Source organism: Prionailurus bengalensis, chromosome A1, assembly GCF_016509475.1.
Source record: "Prionailurus bengalensis isolate Pbe53 chromosome A1, Fcat_Pben_1.1_paternal_pri, whole genome shotgun sequence".
Taxonomy (NCBI): Eukaryota; Metazoa; Chordata; class Mammalia; order Carnivora; family Felidae; genus Prionailurus; species Prionailurus bengalensis.
Genome location: NC_057343.1, coordinates 729,706 through 745,776, shown reverse-complemented (window position 1 = coordinate 745,776; position 16,071 = coordinate 729,706). Strand labels below are relative to the sequence as shown.

The 16,071-nt window shown below is 40.7% G+C and overlaps 2 protein-coding genes across 4 annotated transcripts in view; both read right to left on the bottom strand.

Moving 5' to 3' along the window:
- MPHOSPH8 (M-phase phosphoprotein 8) overlaps window positions 1-10,061 on the bottom strand; it is a 53,575-nt gene extending 43,514 nt beyond the window's left edge. For all 3 annotated transcript variants that reach the window (XM_043574562.1, XM_043574569.1, XM_043574577.1), the window contains exon 1: window positions 9,709-10,061. In XM_043574562.1, coding sequence (XP_043430497.1) covers window positions 9,709-9,933 — 225 coding nt within the window. In that variant the 5' untranslated portion in view covers window positions 9,934-10,061. The remainder of the gene's footprint in view (window positions 1-9,708) is intronic.
- Window positions 10,062-14,587: 4,526 nt separating this feature from the next.
- PARP4 (poly(ADP-ribose) polymerase family member 4) overlaps window positions 14,588-16,071 on the bottom strand; it is a 123,859-nt gene continuing 122,375 nt past the window's right edge. Inside the window, exon 34 of the mRNA XM_043574551.1 lies at window positions 14,588-15,361. Coding sequence (XP_043430486.1) covers window positions 15,166-15,361 — 196 coding nt within the window. The 3' untranslated portion in view covers window positions 14,588-15,165. The remainder of the gene's footprint in view (window positions 15,362-16,071) is intronic.

Here is a 16,071-nt window from a genome sequence, read left to right as displayed (position 1 = left end):
AGGGTGGCCACCTAGCTATCACTCACCCTAGTGGCCAGTGCAGTGCTGAGTCAGGTGACTTTTAAAGTTCCAGGTTTCAAGCCCCACTGGTTTTATAAACTCACAGAACTCAGCTCCTCTGGTTTTTAATGTTATGGGGATTAGTTTTCCCCGTGTGAGGTCCCTGGTGTGAGGGCCCATTTCTCTGCTCTCTCCATGCAATGCAGCTCCCTCTCTCCTGCAGGCAGCCTCTCTCTGCCTTTTTGACCTCCCTAACCTTTCAGATGCAGCTTCTTCTCTATATTTAGTTGTGGAATTTCTTCCGCCAGTCTTCAGATTGCTCTCCAGTTTACTAACTTGGATGTAGACGTTATCTAGTTGTAAATATGGGATGGGGTGAGCTCTGGGTCCTCCTACTCCACCATCTTCCCAAACTCCTCCCAAAAAGGAAATTAAGAAAACAATTCCATTTATAACAGCACCTAAAAGAATAAAACACTTAGGAATAAATTTAACCAACAAGGTAAAAGACTTACAAACTTACTACAAAGCTGCAGTGATCGAAAGAGTATGGTACTGGCATCAGGACAGACAGAGAAAAATCCAAAAATGAACCCATACATCTACGGCCTATTGATTTCTAAAAAAAATTTTTTTAGTGTTTATTTATTTTTGAGAGAGACAGAGACAGAGCTTGAGCGGGGGAGGGGCAGAGAGAGAGGGGGAGACATAGAATCCGAAGCAGGCTCCAGGTTCTGAGCTGTCAGCACAGAGCCCAATGCGGGGCTCAAACCCACAGACGGTGAGATCATCACCTGAGCCAAAGTCGGACGCCCAACCGAGCCACCCAGACTCCCTGGCCTACTGATTTTTGATAAGGGTGTCAAGTCCAATATGGAAACAAATTGTGCTGAAACAACTGGAATTCCCCCCCAAAAAAGGAAGCTGGACCCTACCTCATACCATATACAAAAATTAACTCAAAATGAATCAGACCTAAATTTAAGAAATGAAACCATAAAATTTTTAGAAGAAAACATAGGGGTAAATCTTCAGGACCTTGGATTTGACAATGCATTCTTGAATTTAACTCCAAAAACAAAAACAAAAATAGGTGAGAGGAGTTCATCAAAATTAAAAACTTTTGTGCATCAAAGGACATTATCAACATAGTGAAAAGGCAACCTATAGAACTGAAGAAAATATTTACAAGTCACATCTGAAAAAGGATTAATATCCACAATATGTAAACAATTCCTATAATTCAAAAATAAGACAAACAAAAAACTAAGGAACGAAACAGAAAAATAAGGCAAACAACCCACTTAAAAAGGGAAAGGGACTTGACCAAACATTTTTCTAAACAAGATATACAAATGGCCAATAAGCATATGAAAAGATGCTTATCACCATTAGTCCTTAGGGAAATGCAAATAAAACCCATGAGACACTATTTCACACCAGTTACTAGATGGGTATATTAAAAGAAGCAAACACATGTAAAACAAATGTGTGTGAGAATGGGGAGAAATTAGAACCTTCTAACATTAGTGGTAGGAATGTAAAATGTTACAGCTGCTGTGGAAAACAGTTGGCAATTCTTCAAAAAGTTAAACAGAATTACCTTATGGCCCGATAATTCCACTGCTGGGTATACACCCAAAAGAACTGAAAACAGGAATTCAAACAAGTATTCATTCAACCATGTCCAATAGTGTACTGTTCACAACAGCCAAAAAATGGAAATAATCCAAGTGTCCTTCAACAGATAAATGGATAAACAAAATGTGGTATACACATACAATGAAACATATTCAGTCTTAAAAGCGAAGGAAATTCTGACACATTCTATAAGATGGATGAACCCTGAAAATACTATGGTCGGTGAAATAAGCCAGAAACAGAAGAACAAATATTGCATGATTCCACTTACATTAAGGACCTGAATTAGCAGATTCACCGAGACAGAAGGTAGAATGGTGGATACCAGGGGTTCAGGGGAGGAGAATTATTGTTTAATAGGGACAGTTTCATTCGGAAAGATGAAAAAGTTCTAGAGATGGACAGTGGTGATGGCTGCATATCTACCCAAATGTACTTAACGACTCTTCTGTCTCTATGCATTTGCCCTTAAAAACATTAAGATGGCAAATTTTAAGATACATAAATAGAGAAACATGTATGTGAAACTACAATAAACAAGACTTAAAAATTACCTATTGTCATTTGCCCATTTTCTCACTCATTTATAATAATTTTTCTTTTTAATGTTTTATGGCTATCAAATCTTTATCATACATTGGGGTGCTTGGGTGGGTCAGTTGGGTAAGGGTCTGACTCTTGATTTCAGCTCAGGTTATGATCTCACCGGTTCGTGAGTTTGAATACTGTTTGTGGTTTCAGCTGTCAGTGGAGAGCCTGCTTCAGATCCCCTGTCTCCTTCTCTTTCTGCCCCTCCCCCGTTCATGCTCACTCTCTCAAAAATAAGTAAACATTAAAAAAAGTCTTTATCACATATATTCCAAATTTCTGCTCCTCCAGAGTTCTGGTTTATCTTTTCTGCTCAATATCCAATCTCACTGAGAAGCAAGAATAGATGAAATAGTTTTCCGCTTGACCTGCAGAGCACTATTCTATCTTACACTTAACACCTGCCCGATGTTATTCACACAACCACCGAGGCAATAAACTTTCCAAACCAAAGGCCAAGTGCTGGTCCCTCTCCTTTTACCCTTCAACATACCTACACTGCCTTTCAATCATTCTGCCACCTGTAGAAAGACCAACATCGGTCTTGGATTGGAAACTAGTAGAATTGAAAACTAAGAAATAATGGGAAAAAAGTGCAACTTAACTTTTAAAGATAAGCCTCATAATCTTAAAATAATAACTAAGTCTAAACTGATACAGTGTGATGGGTCAGTTACATAACAGGATGAAGGGACCGATGCTTGTGCCCCATTATTTTTATGTGTACATAGAAACAGTAGTATCTGCTACTCAATGTAGCTTTTAAACCCTTATTTACCTTCAAATGGGACAGAAAAAAATGTATATAAATAGAGGAAAAAGACAAAATTAGTATTAACAACTGGGGGATATGCACGAAAGTATATGTGAGGCTATATATAATTCTTACAACTTTTCTGATGACTAAAAAAAAACAGTAAAAAAAACTAGTAAACATTTACTTCTACATTGAACACAGTTATAAATTTAGTGCTAGCTGTCAATTAAGCTCAACCTGGTCAATGAGAGTAAGTGAATGAACAACCATTCTCAAGTATTAAGCAGCACATCTCAATTCTAGCTCCAGATTTCATTTGTTAATAACTGTTATTGATCTTTATTTCAGCAGTTTTGTTTCATTCATTCATTGAACAAATATTTATTGGAAGTCACTATATGTTAGGAACTTTGAGTCTTAGAGATACAACAGTATAGAAAACAGATTAAATCCACGAACTATATGTTCTTTTACAGAAATCCTGTAGATCCAAATATTGCCCAGGGCTTTGCCATATATTAAATTTTATGATAAATTTATCTTCAAAATGCCAGAAACAGTCTATTTTCTTGGTAGCCAAGTTTTCTTTTAGCTTACTCAGTGAGCCAAACCAAAAAGGCAGAAGACAGTCCTCCTATCCTCCAAAAGTGCATACATAAAGTCTCAAGGCCAATGGGTCCCAGTGTATTATAAGCATGAAATGTTAAAAAAAAAAAAAGTGCAACTGTAATTAAGCATTTCAATGGATTCCAAATGTGTTAATAATATCTAGTAAAAATATCTAGTCTGTTTTAGTATTGCTTTAAAGTCGACAAGGAACACGTCATAAAAAATGTTACAATAATCAATAATATTAGGAATATGAAACTGAGAACAGCTCATGCATGTAAATTATTCTCAAATTAGTTTCCCATATTTCTAGCTTCAACTTCCTAAGTAATGGCTGCCTTGCTTGCTGGCAACAATATTATAGATTTTATTTATTTATTTTATTTTTTTTTTAATTTTTTTTTTCAACGTTTATTTATTTTTGGGACAGAGAGAGACAGAGCATGAACGGGGGAGGGGCACAGAGAGAGGGAGACACAGAATCGGAAACAGGCTCCAGGCTCTGAGCCATCAGCCCAGAGCCCGACGCGGGGCTCAAACTCACGGACCGCGAGATCGTGACCTGGCTGAAGTCGGACACTCAACCGACTGCGCCACCCAGGCGCCCCGAGATTTTAAATAACCCAATTAATCAAGCAAATATTCAATGTTAAACAATATATAGATATATGTCAGTTAAAATTAAAATTTTTTTAAGCACATGGAATATTAGTAACACTCTCAAATGTTTAGAAATTAAGCAATGTATTTACACACAAGTTATAGCTATTGGAAAATATTTTTACCTGAATGAAAACATAGTACAAACATAATTTATGAGTTGCACCTAAACTAAGATCAGAGGATAATTTATAGTACTAAAGGCATATAATTTGAAAAAAAACAAAGGCTGAAAAACAGTTAGCTATGTATCCACCTCAAGATGTTAGAGAGGAGCCTGGGTGGCTTAGTCGGTTAAGCATCTGACTCATGGTTTGGGCTCAGGTCATGATCTCAGTTTGTGGGTTCAGGCCCCACATTGGGCTCTGCACTGACAGCATGGAGCCTGCTTGGGATTCTCTCCCTCTCCCTCTCCCTCTCTCTCTCACTGCCCCTCCCCTGCTCACAGTCTCTTTCTCAAAATAAATAAGTAAACTTAAATGAGAAAAATTATGTGATCACCTTGACAGATGCAGAAAAAAATTTTTAATGAAATTCAACACCCATTCATAAAATTATTTAGTAACCAGAGATAGAAGGGAATTTCTTTAACCAACTGAGGGCACATACGCATAAATCAAATGTATTTCTGTATATGAGCAACAAACACAATGGAATTTTCAAAAAGACTATTATTGCATCAAAAATATCAAATATACCTAAAAATACATTAAAAAAAATTTTTTTTAATGTTTATTTATTTTTGAGAGAGAGAGTGAGACAGAGCATGAGCAGGGGAGGGCCAGAGGGAGACACAGAATCTGAAGCAGGTTCCAGGCTCTGAGCTGTCAGCACAGAGCCCGATGTGGGGCTCAAACTCACGGACCACGAGATCATGACCTGAGCTGAAGCTGGATGCTTAACCGACTGAGCCACCCAGGTGCCCCTACCTAAAAATATATTTAATAAAAGATGTTTAAGACCTCAACACAGAAAACTATAAGACATTACTGAAAGAAATTAAACTGATCCTAAATTTATCCACAGATTCAATGCAAATTCCAATAAAAATCCCAAGTTTTTATGTAAGGAAATTGGCAAGTTGATTCTAAAATCTATAAAGCATTGTTAGAGAAAAATAAGAAAGATCTGCTCAATGAAACATGACCCTCACATTACACTATGCACAAAATCAATTCTAAGTGAAGTGTTAAACATAAAATCTGAAAGGGAAAACAAAAGAGCACCTAGAAAAAAAATTATAGAGAATATCTAGGGTAGAGAAAGATTTCTCAAACCAAACATAAAAAGCACTCAACATCACGACAAAGTTTCCTTACATTAACTATATAAACTGTTCATCAAAAGATAGCAGGGAAAGAGATCTGCTCACATCACCAACAAAAGGTATGAATCAAAATACGTATCAACAAATCAATAAAGACAGACAACCCAGTAGAAAGAGATTTCATAAAAGAGGATAACTAAATCTCCATTAAGTATATGAAAAGATGCTCAATGATTTCAACACTGATTACTAATGTAGGATCAGAAAAATACAAATTAAAAGTAGGAAATACCATCATGAACCCATCAGAACTGGCTAGAAATAAAAAGTCTGACCATATCAAGTGCTGACAGGATGCAAAACAAAAGGGAATCTCATAAACCATTAGTAATAGTGTAAATTGGTACAACTGCTTTCAAAAATAGTTTCCACTGAACGCTGAAGATACCTGTGTCCCTTAAGTCTGAACAATTCCATTTAGTGTTTATAACCAAGGGAAACATGTACACAATGTATCAGGAGACATGTTCATCACAGAAGCATTATTCGTAACAGCCAAAACCTGGAAACAACCCAAATGCCCCTTAACAGTAGGAGAAAAGATAGGCTGTAATATATACATGCACCCGAATAATGTGCAGCAATGAAAATGAAATAAAATACAGCTCCACACAACATGGATTAAATCTCACAAAGATATTGTTGAGGGAAAAACCCAGACACACAAAATAAATATTGTGAAATTCCATTTAAATGAAAGAAAAAGGGGCACCTGGGTGGCTCAGTTGGTTCAGTGTCTGACTACTGATTTCGGCTCAGGTCATGATCTCACAGTTGGTGAGTTCGAGCACCGCATTGGGCTCCACGTGCTGACAGTGCAGAACCTGCTTGGGATTCTCTCTCTCCCTCTCTCTCTCTCTCTCTCTCTCTACCCCTCCAGCACACACTCTCTCTCAAAATAAATAAATAAACTAATAAATCAATAAATAAATGAAAAGAAAGTATGAAAAGAAAGAAAGAAGGAAAGAAAGAAAGAGAGAAAGAAAAAAACAGGTAAAATGACACTCAAGTGTCAAGGAATGCATCCTTAGATGGAAAAATTACAAAGCAAAGCACGAAACCTATTATCATATAATAATTCAGGACAATGATTCTGGGTGAGGATGGGGGTACTGATCGAAAAGGGGATTCAAAAGAGGTTTTTAGGGATGGCAGTCTAATATTTCCTCATTTGGGTGGAGGTTACACAGGTGTTGGCTTTGTGATAATTCACTAAATTGTGTAACTAAAGTATTTACTTATACACTACAAAATCAAATCAAATGCCCATAAACTGGCACTAAAAAAATGCCAGTTTTTTATTATATAAAAATGACTCCTATTCAAAATTGAAGGTAAAACCCAAGATTTGTCAGATTCATTTAATTCTTCTGAAAACATACAAAAAATTAGCAATAAACTGAAAGAATATATAAACGCCAATAAATAAATTTATATATAAATTTAGCATTGATGCTGTTCCGCCAAGCCAACCCTCATCATAATGACGGTCTTAGTCTATCTATCAGGATAGCACAGTCTGGTGGCTTACGAACAACAGAAATACCATAGACGATAAGATTATAAGAAGGCCAAACAAACTGCTACCAGGACCCTTTTGTTTTTCAACTGGCTGGCTCACTCAGCAGTACTTCTAAAGTAACTGCCACAGTCCTGTTCTGCTGAGTTAATACTTTCATCTTACAAATCACTCATTTGCAAGAGCATCTAAAAATACAAGGCCCTGAGAACTAGAAATCTCACCCATTTGTACCCTTAATGTCTTAAACACTTAAGCTTCTTAGTTTCATCCACTTTTGACTACAATATGAGACTCTGGGTATAGTGCCTACAATTCTTTGGGACCAGATATATTAAATACTGTATGAACTTAACTATATTGGAATTAAAATACATTAAAAAATATTATACCAAATAGGTGAATCACCTTAATTCTAAAGCTTTTACTCTCTTAACCAAATATTTTTCTAAATATCTTTTTTTTAAAGGTTTATTTAATTGGTTTAAGGCGGGGGGAGGGGCAGAGAGACAGAGAGGGAGAGAGAGAATCCCGAGCTGGCTCTCCACTGTCAGTGCAGAGCCCTACACAGGGCTCAGGAAACAGGAGATGACAACCTGAACTGAAATCAAGAGTCGGATGCTTAACCAACTGAGCCACCCAGGTGCCCAGATTTTTCTAAATATCTTATATGTGCCAAGCACTTGTATTAAATGAAGGTGATACAAAAACAGTTTAAGATTGGCTCTATTCTCTTGGGGCATCTGGGTGGCTCAGTTGGTTAAGCATCCGACTTCAGCTCAGATCATAATCTTGTGGTTTGTGGGTTCGAGCCCTGCGTCAGGCGCTGTGCTGACAGCTCAGAGCCTGGAGCCTGCTTCAGAGTCTGTGTCTCCCTCTCTCTCTGCTCCTCCCCTGTTCACGCTCTCTCTCTCTCTCTCAAAATAAATGAACATTAAAAAATTTTTAAAAAGACTGGCTCTACTCTCATCAAGGCGCTTTTGTAATATATTTGGGAAAACTATACAAAACAAAGTTCCTACGTTTACTGTATTGCAACTAACAATAATATTAATGGCATTAGACTTCAATTATTTATCCTCAATAGCCAGAACTTTTCAGTGTAAGCAACCGTGTACGCTACAATTCATCTCTGTATCCTCAGAACTTAACACTGCACCTAGCACAAAATATGTGATTAAAAAAAAAAAAAAAGTTTGCTGAATGAATGGACAAAAAAATTAACACAAAGTAGCACGTGACAAATAGAAAATAACAGACAATAAAAAGAACATACCGATCCGACTACGCTATGGGACCTTTGGTCATCTCACACTTACCTACTGAGACAAATTAGTTACTAGTTTCCTAGAGGGTCCATCCTTCCACCCTCTCTCCTTCACCCCAGCCTGCAGTCCATGATTCATTCACTCATTCAATAATGTGATATACACAAAGCACTTACTGCACGACAGGCAGTGGATTGAGTACCACTGATACAAAAAGTAATAATAACCATATTTCCTGTATTAAAGGAGCCTAGGGGCGCCTGGGTGGCGCAGTCGGTTAAGCATCCGACTTCAGCCAGGTCACGATCTCGCGGTCCGGGAGTTCGAGCCCCGCGTCGGGCTCTGGGCTGATGGCTCGGAGCCTGGAACCTGTTTCCGATTCTGTGTCTCCCTCTCTCTCTGCCCCTCCCCCATTCATGCTGTGTCTCTCTCTGTCCCAAAAATAAATAAACGTTGAAAAAAAAAATTTAAAGGAGCCTAAACCTAGCAGGAGAGGCAGACATATATAAAGATTAGTGCTTTAAGTGCTAAAACAGAGGTCTAAACAAAGTGTTACAAGGGCATAAATGAAGAAGCACCTCACTCTGCAGGGACCAGGGTCAAAAAAGGATTTCACAGACAAACTGACTCCGGGAGTGAGAGCAAGACCTGAGAGACTGAGGAGTAAGAGAACAGTAAGCGCCAAGTGTCATGAAGAATTTCACGTATTAGTGTGTGGCTACAATCACATAATATGCAAGAAGAGAGGAAAGATAATGGTCAGGCTTTGGAGACCTTTAAATGCCACCTCCTGGACGCGATTCTGAGCACGAGAAGATCTGAACGATCTGAAAGCAGAAAATCGATCACGGCCTTGGAAAACACTGAGACGACGGCGTGGACAACGGACCAAGAGAAGCGGCACGATTTCAGCGTCACTCCTTTCCAGCACTGAGCAGTGGCCCCAATCAGTTATCTAAACACTGATGACCGTGACAAATCCTTCACCAACGGTCGGCCCCCTCGATACTCACACACCGCAGCCTACACTGCTTCCTCTCTTCTGGCCACACAACCCTTTCAAACTTCTTGAAACGTACCCTCACCGCCACAGACAGCCCAAGAGTCCGTCCAGGGTTGTCAGCGCAGGGCTCCCAACGTGCGCGCGCTTGCGTCGGCTCTGGATGTCACGTTCCTTTCCCCCGCCTACGTCGGGTGTCTGCACAAGCTTTTCCACCTTGTGAATTCGGGGAGGGCTTCGCGTTTCCGCGCGGCAACCCTCTACAGAACTCCCATCGCTCCCCGCTTCTGCACTTCAAGCCCTGCACGCCCAGCCTCGCCTCCCCCGGCGCCCACGTACCCCCTCCGTCTTCATGTCCAGTATCTTTTCCACCTCGAACACATCCTCCCCGTCCTCCTCGCTGTCTCCAACGGCCTCCGCTCCTTTCGTGGCTGCGTCCTTCTCTTGGCCCACTGCTCCAACACCTTCTCCTTCGACTTCAGGAGACTCACCATTGCTGTCGGCACCTGAAACGGCTGAGGTCACGCTCGCTTCCTCCGCAACCGCCGCAGCCGCCGCCGCCATAATAGGAGCCTAGCAAACCGCCGAAGACGAGCGGCTGCGACACACACCCTGGCGGTTCCTCGCGCTCCGCACTCGGCTGTAATCCACTCGGGCAGCGTGACGCGACAGAGAGGGAAACCCGCCAATGGCGGGCTCGGGACCCTGGAGCGACACGCGCTTAAGCCAATCAGATGGAGGCGGGCGCGCCGGGGCCCCGCGGAGCCTACGGGAAGCGGGTGGGCGGGCGGAGGGGCGCTCCGGCGGAAGGGCGGGGCGGCTCGGGCCGTGAGAGACGAGCGCGCTGGGCACCTCCGGCGCAGGCGAGGGGTCCCGGAGGGCTGTTTGGGAGCCCCTGACGCGAGGGGTGGGAACGACTCGGGGGAGGGGCTTGTCAGGGCGCGTGAGGAGAAAGGACGGAGGCTGACGGGGTACCTCGGGAGGGTGGGGGGGGAGCTCCGGCGTGGAGCTGGAACGGGCGGCGGAGGCGGGCTCCCCGGTGCTTCCCGGGTCGGGAAGGGGTGGCCGGGGAACACCGGAGCGCGGGAGCTCCCCCTGGAAGAGAAGCTGAAGCCCTTAAGGGGGGTGAACGCCGCGTGGGGCCTCCTCCCTCGTCCAGAGCGCGCAAGGGCCCAGCCTTGGGCCTCCTAGGAAAAACAGCGCCCCCTCCCGCCCAGACCTGAGCGGGCCGGAACGCGATGCCCGGCCTTTCGTGCCTGTGTAATTTTGATTCGTTTAACGCATGTGAACGAGCCAATCAGACATAATTCAGAGTTGTATTGTATCTTATTAAGTATTGTTTAAAGATAGGAAAAAAATTTTTTAACGTTTATTTTTGAGACAATGCGAGAGACAGAGTGCAAGCGGCGGGGGCGCTGACAGAGGGAGACACAGAATCCAAATCGGGCTCCAGGCTCTGAGCTATCAGCACAGAGCTGGGGAGGGACTTGACTCAGGAACGGTGAGATCATGAGCCGAAGTCGGACGCTTAACCGACTGAGCCACTCAGGCGCCCCGGAAAAAAAAATGTGTTTTAAGGAACTGGCCAAAAAACATTTGTTTTCCAAGTTCTAGAGATTTTTTCCCCATTGAAAACATTGACGTGATAAAGTATTTTGTCCCCCTTATGAATGATTGACAAAGATAGTCATCCAAAGTTGCTAGGATAATCCACCTAAGGATAAAATATTTTTCTCACTTTGAACTGCAAATAAAATCTTTATGGTAGCAAGCTTTTCATTTTTTGTGTCTTTGAATGGTGGACTTAATTTACAAGATTTCATTTAAATTAACTCTGAGGTTAACTAAAGAATAATCTATGGTCCAGCGGATCCATTTGGAGAGGCACATCAGATCTTTGAGTGGGCACAGTGATTTATTAGTTTAGTAAATGCATCCTGTGTACCAGGACTTTACTAAGCATTAAGAATACAAAACAGTCCAGCGTGGCATTAAAATATAGCTGACTGTATTGGAAGATCTCATTGGCTTTATTCAACGTTGGGGCAGCATTCCATTTGGCAAATAGAAAGGAGGTCCGAAGAAATGCAGAAAGAAACAAGCTTCGCAAGGCAGAAAGGAGGTGGGGCATGAAGTCATAAACGAAAGGATTATTTCAGAAAAATTCGCTGTCCTTTGGGGGAAGGCTGGGGTCTTTCAGACTACCTCACTAGTACAGCTAGGAAATTCCAGACTCCTGGTTAAGATTATATTCCTAGAAGAGGCTGAGACTGCAGTTAGGTTGGGTGTGGATTCTTGGTTTGCTGATGTGGGGCTTGGCACAGATAACTGTGTTTTGGGCCTGTCGTCTCATTCTTAACGGTCTCTCTGCCTGCCACAGACTCAGTCTAAAAAGGAAGACGCAACAATTCTAATAATTGGATATCTTTTTTAAAATAAGTTTTTAGAAAAATACTGTAAACAACATCTGTTGATGAGAGAAAGCTCATTTTTTCAGAATTTCAGTTAATACGCATAGAAGAAAAGATAGAGGATCACAATATTTCATGAAAATGATTCAGGCAACAAAACCATGAGGTGAAAGATTGATGACGAACTGGCTGCCAAAGTATCTCTTCACAGATCATTTGTTGGTTGTAGGGGAAACACAACTTCACATTGGAAAACCCACTGATCCATATTAGCATTACTAAAAGTAAAAGAACCAAACCATATGGCTCCTGTTGACAAAAAGATTGATCCTTAATCTATTCAGGACCTTAGATCAAATTTCCAGTTTACAAGAAATATGGGGAAAGAAAAAGTGGAAACAATCAAATCCAGAATGTGGGACATCCTTTAGGACGACTGACCTTGTTTCTTCAACAAGTCAATAGCAAAAGAAGAGGCAAGAGAAGACTGTTCTAAATATATAAAAATTTGGCAAAATATTTTAAATGATGGGATTTATATTGATTATACTATTTTTCTGCTTTTATATATTTTTGAAATAAAAATTTATGTTCACTGTAAAAAATTTTTAATTCAAAAGTATGTAACAGAAATAAAGTTCCTATTCCTCAGATGTAACCAGTTTAGAATACGACAGATTTTTATCTCATACATATATAAACACCCATTTATATAATTTTGAAATGTGCTCTCTTCCACATTGTTCCGCAACTGTAATATGTATATGCATATATAACATATGCATGTGTGTGCGTCCATATGTAAGACGAATTTCCAGATGTAGAATTCCTATTAATAAAAGTTATAGGTCAAGGAGGGTACTGATTGAAATTTGGATTAATATTGTGAGCACTGGGTGTTGTATGTAAGCGATGAATCACGGGAATCTACCCCCAAAACCAAGGGCACACTGTATACGCTGTTAGCCAACTTGACAATAAATTATATTAAAAAAAAAGTTTAAGTAGATTATTCAAGTTTACCTAAGTAGTAAATCCTTCAGTATATGTATATCATTAGGAAACAATACCAAGTAGTCATTGTACACAATGATAAGCACATTTGTTTAAAAAGGAATATGTTGAAAGAGAACTGCAGCCCTGACTGGAGAGACAGAACTTCTCAACATGGCTGACAAGGCCCTCCCTGGCCTGGACCCAACCTTGCTCCAACCACAGCTCACCCCACTCCCCTCCCTTTATCTGCTCCAGCCACACTTGCCTCCTGGTCAGGCTAACCTGCTCATCCCCCAGGATCTTTGTACATGCTGTTCCTTTTGCCTAGAATGCTTTTCTCTCCCCTCTTACCTGACATATCCACTCCCATTTATCACTTCCTCAAGTCTTCCCTGATCACTCACTACAGCTGTAATTGTGCATGCATTAGACGATTGATTTTTTATATTGTCTGCTCCCACTGTAGTCTAAGCTCCAGGGGGCAGAAGCCATACCTGATTCTTCTCTCTGTTGTATCCCCCACACCTAGCACAGGGTCTGTCACAGAGTGAGTACCCAATAAATATTGAATGAATGAATGAGGAGTTTCAACAGCAGTCACCATATGTAAACATTAACTAATTATCTAAATGTTCAGGTGGTCTCACTAATTTGAAGGATCCCAGAGCTAATTGGTGATCCAGAGAGCACTTTGGGAGACCCAAATTAAGGCAAAAAATAAATTTGGATTAATATTGCAAAATTTTAGGGGTGCCTGGGTGGCTTAGTTAAGCTCTGACTTCAGCTCAGGTCATGATCTCACGGTTCATGGGTTTGATCCCCGCATCAGGCTCTGTGCTGACAGCTCAGAGCTTGGAGGCCGCTTTGGATTCTGTGTCTTCCTCTCTCTCAGCCCCTCCCCCGCTCATTCTCTCTCTCTCTCTCTCTCTCAAAAATAAACATTAAAAAAATTTTTTTTAAATATTGCAAAATTTTGTTTTACCAAGTACATGTTTCATTAACAACATAAGGAAGTCTGTTAACCTTCATACACTCTGCTACCAGGTATCATTCTTTTATTCCTTACTCTAATAAAACAAAAGAGTTTATCTTCTATGATTATGTCAAGCAGCAAGGCCAACGGCAAGATCTGATTGATATAGCCAGTAAAGATATAACAAGCCACTTTAGATTTAGATGATTTGTTACTTATATAAACAGCAAGAGGAAGATAGTCAAAGATGCCAGCTCCCCTTGGTTCTTGTCCCACACCCGAAAAGGAGCTAGATAACTGCAAAGTGAGTTGTGGGACACATCAATGCTGAGGAGCCAAGTCTAGATGCAGCTATAAGGATTTTTAGTCTGTAGCTGTATCTGAGCCTTATGCCTTGTCAGGACTGGGAGGATAAAAAACGGTCTCATGTCTGCCTCCCAGAGAGATAGGCAGGTGGGAGAAGGCCTCATGGTAGCACCTCACAAGCTAACTTGCTACCTGTTGGGTATCCAAGAGTTCTGCCAAGACTCAATTATAGCTGTGGTTCGAGTCCAGGGAATTAGGAGGGGTCATACATTAGGATTTGGGGAGTCACTCAAGATGAAGGCAGGACTGCCAATAGAAAGGGAAATCCCGAACCATATGTAAATGTGTTGAGGTACTGAACATTTGGTGAATGACAGCAAGGAGGACAGGTTGGAGGACAGCCAAAGCCTGAACCTCAAAGAAACCAAAGTTTTTGCATAAAGGTAGAGAGGTAACGGCCTGGAAATGGTAGTGTAGGGGAAGATGGAAAGACCTTACAACCTTCATAAAAAATAACTCAGAATGGATCATAGACCATAACATAAAATGCAAAGTTTATAAAACTTCTACAAGATAACATAGGAAGAAATCTACATGACTGTAGGATTTTAGATGCAATACCAAAAGCAAGATCCATGAAAGAATTGCATGAGACACCTAGTTTCTCTGAGTGACAAAAATGTATCAAGAGATCCACAGACTAGGATGCAGGGAGTATGCATACCAAGGGCAAAGGTCTAGATACTCAGGGCCTGGAAACAGGCTGGCATGTCAGCAACACTGACATCAGCCAAAGGCCTTGTTTCTCCCCAGCTTTCTCAGCCTAGCTGGCCAGATTCTATACCAGACTCCTTAAAGGGGAGAAGGAAATAGGCTCCAGGACTAGCCAGGTGTATCTCTTATTACTTTAAGCATTTAAACACAAAAAATCTGTAATATTGTAATTGGTCATCACTTGTTAGTTCATTAAAATAATCAATTCTGTTTCTGTTTAAAGTGAGTGCTACATTGAATAAAATCTGAATTAAACTTCATTATAGGTATCTATTGATATCTGATTATTTTACACATAGAAGCATGAATAATGTTTAAAATACAACTTCAGTTGATTCAGCCTTGATTGTAATTAAGAACTCTGTGAAGAGGAGAAGTGGTGTCTATGGTTTGGATCCCCAATAGCTGCTTAGTTGCAGAGTCCCAGTCTTGACCCAATTCAAGCCGTTGGCAGATAGATGGATATTGTCCTTCGGTTCTTCTTACCCACTCACTTGCTTTCTTTATTTCTTCAAAAGCCCAGGGAATATTTCTAGATTAAAAAGAAATGTTTCCATCAATTTCAGAATATAATTACATACGAAATATAACGTGGTACGAAATGTAGCACATTAGATCTGACAAAATAATTCTGTCAAAAATTAAGATATTTAATCAAAGCAATTCTAACATTTTATGAAAGTTCTACCTACCAGACTGACATGGTGCTTTTAACTTATTCAATACATTTTTTAATGTTTATTCTTTTTTTTTTTTTTTAATGTTTATTCATTTTTGAGAGACAGAGAGCAAGCAGGGGTGGGACAGAGAGAGAGGGAGACACAGAATCCAAAGCAGGCTCCAGGCTCTGAGCTGTCAGCACAAGGCCCAAACTGAGGCCCGAACTCACAAACCGTGAGATCATGACCTGAGCTGAAGTCGGACCTTAACCGACTGAGCCACCCAGGTGCTCCTTATTCAATACATTTTTAAGTATATTATACCCATCACTTTCCAGCTTCCAAATGCTTCACAGACTTCCTGGCTGCCTCCAGGACAATTCAAGCTTCCTTCAGCCTATGTGTATTTGTCTTTTTATGTCCCTTTTCATTTTTCTTGATCTAAATCCATCCATTCTTCAAGCAGAAACTCAATACTATTTTACAAACCAGGCTTCTATTTCTCTCTCCTTTTTACTGTACCAGGAATTCTCAATTTGATTAGTTAGCCATTTTCCTAGGTATTTCCCTAAGACCCATGAAA